Consider the following 10,878-nt stretch of genomic DNA (forward strand, 5'->3'; position numbering starts at 1 on the left):
ATGAACCTCCTCGCAAAAAAAGTAAGGCTGATTAGACCATACAAAGGAGTTTTGGGGTTTGTGGCATTTTGCAAACTCTGACAAGGTGTCCCAGAGGGTGGTGAGGGATCCCCCCCCCCCACCCCCTCCAATTTTCTTCACCTTCACTAGAAGCCCCTTGCACCTTGTCAATGACCCTCTTTATTGCTAAACTTGAAAACAGAGTCACACTCTTCGAATCACTTATCCTCCTTTTGGAGTCGCAAGGGGACATGCTTACTTCTTGATGCATAGGTTTCCAAGAGAACTTGGAAGGAGAGGTTGTAAAGGCAAAAGACTCTATTGGGCCAACTCTCCAGAGTACAAGCGAGTAGTCCAAAACGTAGGGTACCATTATTCATTACAGTCCCATCACCATGCAACAGTTAAAGAAAGGAATATTTAGAAATTCAGTAACTATCCCATTCCCCCCCCCCCCCCCCCCCCAAAAAAAAAGAGAGAAATTCAGTTGTGGTCGTCATTCATCAACATTGCCTGCAGCCTCACCACAGAGGAAACACAAGGACTACATGGCGATTGCTGGTTACCACAATTACAATCAATCAAGTAGCGTTGGGGATGATTTGACCGTATCTGGACTCTAGCGTTCACCATTTTCCCCAGGCTCTTTGGAACTTGCTCAACATTGCTTTTTCCCATGTGATCGCAGTTCATCCTGCAATTTAGGGTTTCTCTGTCTCAGAGATTAGGTTTCTCCATGGCTCTGCGTATTGCTTTCATTCCATCCAATGCAGCCCCCGCTTCTCCATGGTCGCAGTCGCAGCCTTGTTTTCCTGCTTTTGGCTGCAAGAAGGACCTCGGTCTGAAGAGCTGTGCGCTTGCCCCCAGCAGGCTTCATCTCAGCAGCAGGAAGGATGCCTCAACCATCGCCAGAGCAGTCGAGCAGGCTGGTGCCACAAACGTAGGTGGAGTTGTGGAGGTCACTCAGGAGACTTTCTGGCCTGTGGTGGAGGCTGCCGGAGACAAGCTTGTGGTCTTGGATTTGTATACACAATGGTAGGTCACTTTCCCGAGAGAGAGAGAGAGAGAGAGAGAGAGAGAGAGAGATGATGATGATGAATCTTTTAATGGTGTAGCCAAGCCAGCCAACCACATATGATCCATGTGAAAGCACCAGAGTGCACGGAATGTGACTTGATCGGGGAACCATGCATGATTCATATGAGCTTTGAAGTAAGAAATTACCTACCATGGAAAATCCACTGAATGACTATGAGAATTGCGGACTGGACTTTGCAGATCTGGTCTAGATCTCCCACAAACATGCTCTGTTGTGGTTTTGATTGCTGTTTGCTGTTGTTGGCTAGGTGGAAGTGAGAGAGATGGTGGGGAGATTGAGGCCGGCCCCCATTTATCAGCTACTCAGCTCACAATGAGCTAGTCGGAACTGCAGCCCTCACCTTGGCTACATTTGCTGCAGCTTTTCTCTGTGCTGCTGCTGTCATATTTAGCCACTGGCTGCCACTGTTCTCTTGTCCCCATTGATGTAGCCAGGCATCTACCTCCTGCTGTTAGCTCCGTTTTCTGCGAACACCATCTAGTCCTTGCAAACTTAAGGTATTCAAACTCCTTGCTTGATCATTCTCATCATGTACCCTGACAGACTAGACATGAAGGAAAAGTCAGTTTTTGCATGTCATGGTAACCTGACTTTGACCATATTTCATTTCAAGACTGCATATTGGGTGGCTTTTTTTGAGTTGGAGAGTCAACTTGCACACATCAGACATCCGATGGTTTTTTTGGCCCTGCGGAGATTTGACCCTTCCCGGTCACAAACCCACACGGCAGGCTACACACCCATTGGCCAGACAATATGGTTTAATATGTCAGGTGCATCAACAGAAATGATTAGCCTTCTAAGTGAACAAGAAAGCATAGACAACTGACTTTGAAATGAAACAATAAACTCCTAACACTGCACTGTGTTCCAATCCCTCGTCCTCTCTCCCCTATTTTACTAATATGTGAATGCTGAATACAAAGGCTGGATTCGTGAAATAACTACCATTCTGTGCTCAGCTGGGAATGGAGTGAATCGATTTTTTTTTCCTCCTTTGAACTGCCACTGCTATGGCAAGATCTTGGAGATCGCCGATTTGCTTCTGATTTCTGGGCTAGATCTGGATCGCAATCAGGTACTGAAGGCTACTGCACGGTGCGGAGGTGCTAAATACCAAATGGAGGGGTGGGGTCACTTTCAAAGGGTAAATCTCCCCCTCTGCTGTGGCAGCATGATAGCCTGCCCATTAATTGAAGTTTTCATGCCATTTCTGCATCTTTCCCCCTTTTCACACTTGCAATCTCCTGGCTGGGGCTGGTCTGGGACTACCAAAGGCTGTTAACAATTTGTAAAAACTCGCCCAATACTTGTTTGATGCATTGCATGCTGAATTTTCCCCACATGTGCTGTCAATACTCTTCCATAAAATAACCTTGGCCCCTAGGGTTGCCCACAAGGGCTGCCCACCTTGTAGGCAAGGCCCTTAAGGCCTTATGGGGTGGCCCATAGGCCTACCTGCCCACATACTAATGTATGTCTGCAAAAGCTTCATAAACCTAACATTGGTGTCCCAGGCAGAGCTCGATACACCTCTACATTATTCCAGAGGGTGACTCACAATACAGACTGGCACTGCTTCATGTGCAAGACATGCACACTTGACATGACCATGTACGAGATTTGTACACCTTTACCCTGGTTGCTTCGAGTGGGTCCTTGGCTGACTTGTTTTGGTCTAGGGCTCACAAGGGGCCAATTACCACTCCAGGTCTTGCACTTGCTGCACATATATGTACACGTGTCATCCAAATGTTGACAACCAGGCTGTGATACCAGTGTAATGGGTCGGAGCATATCTTGGAATCAATTAACCATAAATAAGATTAAGAATATTAATGACAGTACGACACACACTCAAAGAATGAATGAAATATCTATATAGTACACCACACTAGGGGCCGAAGATGAGCTGATCCCCCCTCCCCTCAAAAAGAAAAAAGAAAGAAAGAGGAAGGTTATATTACCAAAAGGAGTCTGCCCGGAATACAGGATGTCGGGTGTCTGGGGTTCACCACCGGTGTGTTAGAAGTCATCTCCTGTCTATACGTATACACCAGGGCCTCTGTTGTGGGTGTGCCCGCCCTTATTAGGCGTTTTCTCATTTTTCCCCACTCTCCGTATTTTTCCCCACATTTTTCCCATTTATCTTTGGCTTGGGTGGATGCCCAGGGTTGGCAGGAGGGCCCATGAGCTGGCCGACCTATGGTACTGGTCCACGACTCCACATCTGTGCTGGCCGACTGCTGACAGCTGGCCGTCTGGCTGTGTTGGCTGGTCGTGGAGGATCAGGGCCTGTCAGCTGCCCTACAGCAGGCCGACTGCACTGTGGGGGCCATATAAAATGGCCCCACACCCCTTGCCAGTTTTTGTATCATTCTTGGGATCTTCTTGTGTATATAGAGCAGAGTTACGCGCTTCTACCACTCTCTCTCTTGTGCTGTTATTTTTTCTGCATTGCGTTTTGCTCTTGTGTTCCCAGATCTGGTCATCATCTCCGCTGCGTATTCTGACACGGTCTTCACACGACCAATCCAAGTACATGCAATGAATACAATCAAACAACCAGGCCTCAACGATTCCCAATCACCAAGCTTGTCGATAACTTGTCCCACAGGTGTTCTCCTTGGATCCTTCCGCCTTGCGTAAGGACTTCAAAACGATCTTTCCCAGACTCCTGTGGCGTGCGTAAGAGTCTAGCAAGCCATTCCTTGGATGCTTCTGCCCTGCGTAAAGATCCCAGGGGCATGTACCTAAACTTTTCCACCATGCGTAAGTGTTCCAAAGTCGAGCAATCCACATTGGATGTGGAGTCTTCACGAGTTTTTACAAAATCACTTCGCGCACACAAACGCTCGGGCAATCCTAGGAAAAGAGCACAAACTTCGATGCTTTTTTAAAGGTTTCTCCACAAAACTCGAAGTCCACAACAGATAAAAGATAGCACAGGTGTGTCTATACATAGAAATACCCTTCTTTGTTTGCCTTGTTCTTATTTCTTTCTTGTCTCCTTAGCTCTTACACAGAGGTTATACCTGAACCAAGTAGTGACTTCCCTCAGCCCCTTTTTGAAATTCCCTAGACTTTGATACCAATTGTAGAACACTTGTGCCTATGTGCTAGGGTTTAGAGAGAGAAATAGCAGGAGAATAAATACACACAATGCACACGAGTTGTAAACTACTTATGCATTATGTACAAGAAAGATGTGTTACAACTGTGAATGAAGATGTCAGTACACAGCCATGCTCTGCTGTAGAACCTCCTTGGCCAGCCCTTATGCCAGAGAAACGCTCTGTATGCGCCAATCACTGGAGAGATATAGATGGAAATGACGGATTTCCTATGTACATATATATAGTTCAAACTTCATACTGATGCTTGTCAGCCTGTTTATTCTGCTGTTGGCCTGATCAGAGGACTACCCATGACCTGTATTTTCTGGCCGACTTGATGTCCACTGATCAATTGCCATGTGGCACCTGTGCATGCCCATGGGCTGCACGTGCATCTGCTGGTGCTGCCGCCCAGCTACTACAGGCCAGCCACGTGTATTTGCAGGTGGTATGTCACTATGGGAGGAGAGAGTCTATGCATGCAGAGCTCCATCAGGTTAATTTCTACGGAGCGTTGGTTAGGTAAGTCAATGATCTTGAATAGTGGGCCAAATGCCCCTCTGAATTGACAATGAAATCTCCCTTGGATCTCATAGTGCACTAGGCATCTGCAAATGTAATGCTCCTCCATCTCAACCTCTGTAGAGCAAAGTCTAAAGATCCTGTCCTCCCTGTCAATACTCTTTGCTCTCCTTGTCCCCACTCACCATCTCTGGAAAATTACATCTATCAGTGGTGCTGCTCTGAACTTTGCAAGAATGATGGGGTGTGGTATTGATGGTTTGCTCCTGATCATGCGGGAGAACATCATGACCTGAAGGCCTCTCAATCCTCCTCACTGAGCAACTGTGGTGAGTAAGGCATCAAACCTCATCAGTGTTTTGGTGATGTGGCCTCCTGATGTGCGTTTTTCATCTACTTGCGGTTAGGTTGCGTCTGATGGTGCATGAGAGAGAGAGAGAGAGAGAGAGAGAGCACAATGGAGAGAAATTGCACAACACAATGATGAATGAATTATGATAATACTTCCACCATGTACATTGCTTTTATAGGCATCAAGCCTCATCTTGACCTAGACCTTAATAAGGGCTGTTCACACTAATGGACACACCACTAGACTCCAAAATACACAACAGCCCTGTTATAGCTTGCATGGTCAACAATGCCCTCTCATGGTCTAGTAACACCATTATTCCCATCCACAAGGCCGGGCACCCCTTGGATCCCAACAGTTGTAGGATTATCATGATTGGTCATACATTGGCCAAGCTTTATGAACCTGTACTGAAGTCAAAACTGAGCTCCCTTGCCAAGAGACATGGATGCAAGGCTGCGGGGGCAGACAGGCTTCCGGAGAGGACACTCCACATTAGAGCACATTTTCACATTGAGGGCTATCATTGATAGAAGCTGTCTAACAGAGTCTACTTCAAGGGGCCATTATTCAGCCCACGACTCCCACCATTTGCAAGTCTATTGGTTAATATAAACGAGGTTTTACAGCCCTCAAGAGATTTGGGGATTTCATGAGAAATTAGCATTCCACAACTTGAGAAATTTGGGGCTTTTCTCCAATCCTCTTCGTGTGTCTTTTTGGCTTGGCTGTGTGTACCTCGTACTTGATGTATCAGCGGAGAGAACAAAAGCAATGGGATCTTCCTTGAATCTGGTAATATGCTGGGCATTGCAGAATGGCCCGCTCCTCCATCTCTTTCCATGCATTTCACAGCCATATCTGTAGCTCGTGGTTCTTTTGTGTCACATCGAACTCTCTTCCTCTGTGTGGGGAGCATATATGTGATGAGACCCCATTGATATCTTTAGTGCTTGTGACATATGTTTCTTAGGTAGCCTGGCTTCTGAGTAAAGCCATTCTGCATCGCCATGAGGAATTATTTATGCTACACGGTCGTTCTAGATGGGGGTGTCTCTGGTTCAATCCATGTTCTGTGGAGATTTTGACAAAATTTTACTTGTTGTTTTGACAGGTGTGGGCCTTGCAAGATAATGTACCCTAAGATAGTGGAGCTGTCAGGAAAGTATACGGATATATTATTTTTGAAGCTCGATTGCAACCAAGATAACAAGGTCTTGTGGGCTTATCATGTTGTTTTTTAAAATGACATATGGAAGTGGGCAGATAATTAACTTTTGTTCACCTGTTTCAGGCACTAGCAAAGAAGCTCGGTGTCAAAGCAGTTCCAACGTTCAAAATTTTTAAGAACAGACAAGAAATTGCAGAAGTGAAAGGTGCAAAGTTTGATGAGCTTGTCCAGAACATAGAGAAAGCAAGGGCCAGCTGAGTATGGTTAGCCTGAATTATTATGGCTTCCCTTTGGACTTAGGTGCCCTTGAGTCATTCCAAGTATACGTTAATATATAGAATACTCTTCTTTAAGCTGTAAGTAATATTATAGCCTAGGAAAACACTCTCTTCTTGTTTGGATGGTATTTGTTTTATGACACAATGTGCAAGGCATGTTTTTCGCATCTGAAGATGAAAACTTGTCCGGTTTTTTTTTTTTCTCTTGCCTACTAACAAACAAATGGGGAAGTTATTTATTTAGAAAATGTAGTGGAATGGGCTTGTGACAGCTGTGTGTATGTGCTTCACAAGATGATCCATCTTCCTACATGCATGGATATTCTTTCAATCCCATATATATATATATATATATAGAGAGAGAGAGAGAGAGAGAGAGAGAGAGGGGTGAGCATGCCACACATACAATGGCTCAATTTTTTACAACTATACATACCAAGATGTTAGCTATACCTTCTTCTTGGCCTTAATTGAACATTTTTACAAATACTAGATTATATATATAAGATTCATTGCACTTGCTAAACCTAAAAGGTTGTGACTTGGCTTACCTGGCTTTGAAATGAAAGATTCTCACTTAGGCTATCTTCAACTACATTAAAGGCAATTCGAGATGGATCTACTTTAGGTTTTTGCATGGAAATGATGTTATAAGACTTGATGGCTTAAGGCTTGTGCTCTACTTAGCTTCAATCTTTACTTGGTTAAACATGGTTAGAAATGTACTTCACTTTTGCTTGGTTGAATATGGTTACAAAGAAATTGAGCCCTTTCAAAGGTATTTAACCACATACCATTATTTAGGACTATAATATCATATTTAATTGACTATTGCTTTACTTTATAGATGCGGCTAGTAGGAGTGTAATTGTTTGGAAGAAATTGAAGGCTAATCCATAACGATTATGCTGTATATATAATGGAAACTATGGAGATATTGATATAAAAGAACGCTTACAATTGTATGTTGAAATATGCAAGTGAATGCATGTGTGCAGGAACAAGTTCTTAGTTAGAGATTGTAAAAGGGAGTCCGCAATTGAGTGGGTAGCAGTGAAAAGGTGAGGAGAATTTATTAGATGAGAGAATCAAGGGTAGCATGAGTGAATATAGGGGTGTGAAAAGATTCTAGGAAAAGGTATACTCAGATGTAGGGGAGGTGACACAAATCAAGGAGAAATCAGTGAGGAGTGGGTACTTGGTACCTTGTGGATGTAAAAGTTATAAATTGAGGCATTGGTTTAATGAGAATTTGTTGGTCTTTTAGTATCTATGTTTACATTATGTTATTAGATTAATTGTACTCTAATCTTATTTTAATCACTTTCTAACTACTTGTTAATCATGTTGAGTCTTGCATTTGATCTACCATAGCTCATCACATTGCTAAAAATATAACTTGGTATCAGAGCTAGGTTTGGCATTCAACTATTGTTTTAATCCTAATTACTTTCTTAGTTACTAATTAGGTGCTAATAACCTTATAAGCCGTTTTTTATTTTTTGTAGTACCTACACTCGCAATGGAGCTTAGATCTCTCTCTACACAGCTCCATTGCCTACAAAATTCACACACTCTCTTGTCAACACCTTGGAACCTAGGCGTGGCACCTCAGAAGCTCAAACCGCCGCCGACGAATGCAATCGAAAAGCGTCCATTTGTTGGCGTCTTTTTTTGAAAAAAAATACAGAATCGCCATCACGTCTTTGAATTGGAACCATTGGAGCTAGCCCAAGGGATTTTTGGGTGTGCTGAACATGCTAGTGGCCTCAAAATTTTGAAATTCGTGAAGGAGAAGCTACATTAAGCTTGGATCAAATCTGCAAGGTGACTTTGGTAAAACAGAGATTAAGCATTCATTATTTGGTCAAATCTTATGTGTTTGGGCTTGATCCTCTACTAGGCTAATTGTTATTGATGCCCTTAAAAGGATTTGAGCTCATTTGAACTCTAAGATACCAGATCTGGTTTCCTTATAGACTTTATTTTTTGTACACAAAATAGGAGATTAATCTCATTAATTAGTGATTAATTAACACTAATCACTAAATTTTGGTGCAATTGATGGTTAAAACTTACCATTGAGTATCTGATATATATCTCTATCACTTTAGATTGCAATTTGAAGTTAGTTTGATGTCCTAACTATCCAATACAAAACCAACTATCCTTGGCTTTATACAATTTTTGGTATATTCATGCTTGTAAACTTGTTGTAATCATAATTAAAAACCAAATTGCAGTTGTAAAAGGGTAGACACTATCCTTGAATCTTGAATCGGATCAAGAGGTAAGACCCCCTTTGCATCATCATGAACATTGCACAAGAAGTAGCTAAATTCAACGGGGAGTAATTCCATACATGGCAAACAAAAACCATGTATTTGCTCACAAGAAAACTATTGCAAGGAAATGATTGTCTATTACTTATTGTCAAAAATGACATATATATAAGTGACTAGTTTTCACACTAGGTTGGTAAAACTTAAAAAATGGTATGACCTCTATTACTAGTCTTACGCAACTTTGTATACTAAGCCCGTTGACTTTCCTTATTTGACTTTATGGTAAAGTCGCTATATATGTTTCAATGACGTCTTATAAAAGTTAAGTGCCCGTTTGCGTGGGTAAGATGGCAAATCACCTTAGAGTAGAAGGTCCGGGCAGGCGCAACCATGTTAACCGATGGAGTGGTTAATATATCCCCCTTTCTAATGGTGACCGTGTCCTCAGCTCACCCAAGTCGATGGTGAAACTACTACTGAGAAGTGGATAGTTTGGATGGTCTACGATACGCCATGGAAATGGCGGCCGAGGTTAAGTGTTTAGTTTGAGATTGATCTGCAGCCCAATGATAGGGCAAGGTGAGGGGAAGATTTGGGTAGCTCTGTTGGTAGAGGCAGCATAGAGAGTGATAGAGAGTGATAGTAGGTGATGTAGAGATTCTTTATTTTAGGCCTCCATTGGTTGTGGGAGTGGTATGGACCCTTCAACATGAGGTAGTTGGTAGAAGTGGTCCGCACAATATGTTTGGCCGAATGAGTGCCATGACCACCATGGAATGATTGGCATAGCTAGATGGAGATCCAGGACTACTTGGCACCTCATAATATTATGCACGGGTGGGACTTTGCTTTTGATAAATACGTCGGCCAGGGCGAGGTTTTGCTCGTGGTGGTGAAGCAAAGAGAACATAGGCATAGAAGCTTGAGAGAGGTACCTGCAAGGTCAAGGGTTCTCTAGGTGATGGGTCGTACCATGGATGGGTTTTCCCTATCTAGAGATGTACCTAGAGGGTTGGTGTTGATGAGGCTAGTCATGCGTTTGGGTGTGACAAGAGATGCGAGAAGTGAAAAAATTGTGATGCCCATAATGAAACATGCAGATGACATGCATGGGCAATGGGCGGAAGGTGTGCTCGTGTGGGGATACTTCTCTAACACAAGGACTTCTCCAACATAACTGCTTTTTTTGACCTTTATTGCCACTTTCTTTGACATTTACTTGGCAGACCCTTTCTTGGGAAGTCAAGATTATTACTTTATTAGGGACATGGTAATAGACTTGCACATGGTTATGCCCATAGCTGCAAGGGAGCTGGGCGACTTTGTGGCTCGAGGGATTCAACGGTGTCTGAATTATATCATCTCTAGAGGGTCTACATCATTTCTTCATGCTTGTATTGGCCATTTATGAGGCCTTGCATTGGCATATCTTAGCAGAGATTATTCAGCATTTTTTATATTTTTTGGCATTTTATGTAGCATTTAATGCTACAGCCATGTTGTCGGCCTGCTACAGCTGGCCGACCAACATACTGAGGTAGTATATAAGGGCTGGCTCCCTTTCCCTCAGTCCATCTCATTTTTCAGCATTCAGTTGAGGTCATTAGCCGCTACTGCTTCTCATCCTTATATAGCACCTCTATGGGCTTCCCTCGTGCTCAGATTTCAGCACAATAAGCATCAATTTCCAGCATTTACAGGTCTTGTACTTGGGCCTACATCTGTCTTTTATATTTGCTTCACTTTCTTACATGGTATCAGAGAAAAACGCTGACCTGTGAGCTAAAGAAAGCAGCGTTTTCTATTTTGGAGCAGAGGCTTTGATAGTTTGCTGCGCTTTCTGTAGATTTCAGCATAGAAGGTGCTGTGTTTTCTTCCGGGAGCAAAGGCTTCCTCAAGAGTGCTGCATTTTCTTCATCTGACACTTGGGACTATTGTATTTCTGAATTTTCAGCAAAGATTGCTGGTTTTTCTGATTGCTGAAGCCCTCTTCTAGGTGCTGAGGATAGAGAACTACATCTTGGAGAGATCTTCTTCCTCTCCTTTCAGTTTCCC

The 10,878-nt window shown here is 43.2% G+C and overlaps 1 protein-coding gene across 2 annotated transcripts; it reads left to right on the forward strand.

The window, feature by feature from the left end:
- The first annotated feature begins 463 nt into the window (after window positions 1–463).
- Window positions 464–6,742, forward strand: LOC147617420 (thioredoxin F-type, chloroplastic-like). Of its 2 annotated transcripts, XR_015262227.1 has the most exons (5): window positions 464–1,035; window positions 1,116–1,212; window positions 1,347–1,596; window positions 6,204–6,303; window positions 6,384–6,403. XR_015262227.1 is itself a non-coding variant. In XM_086775674.1 (3 exons), exons 1-3 carry the CDS (start codon window positions 737–739, stop codon window positions 6,516–6,518), a joined length of 534 nt encoding a protein of 177 aa, XP_086631800.1. In that variant the 5' UTR covers window positions 464–736; the 3' UTR covers window positions 6,519–6,742. The 2 variants fall into 2 exon arrangements, 1 of the variants encoding a protein (XP_086631800.1); XM_086775674.1 differs by lacking the exons at window positions 1,116–1,212; window positions 1,347–1,596 and having other exon boundaries at window positions 6,384–6,742.
- Window positions 6,743–10,878: the final 4,136 nt, after the last annotated feature.

The sequence above is a fragment of the Cibotium barometz genome, chromosome 36 (assembly GCF_041138505.1).
Source record: "Cibotium barometz isolate CiBa-2024 chromosome 36, ASM4113850v1, whole genome shotgun sequence".
Classification (NCBI taxonomy): domain Eukaryota; kingdom Viridiplantae; phylum Streptophyta; class Polypodiopsida; order Cyatheales; family Cibotiaceae; genus Cibotium; species Cibotium barometz.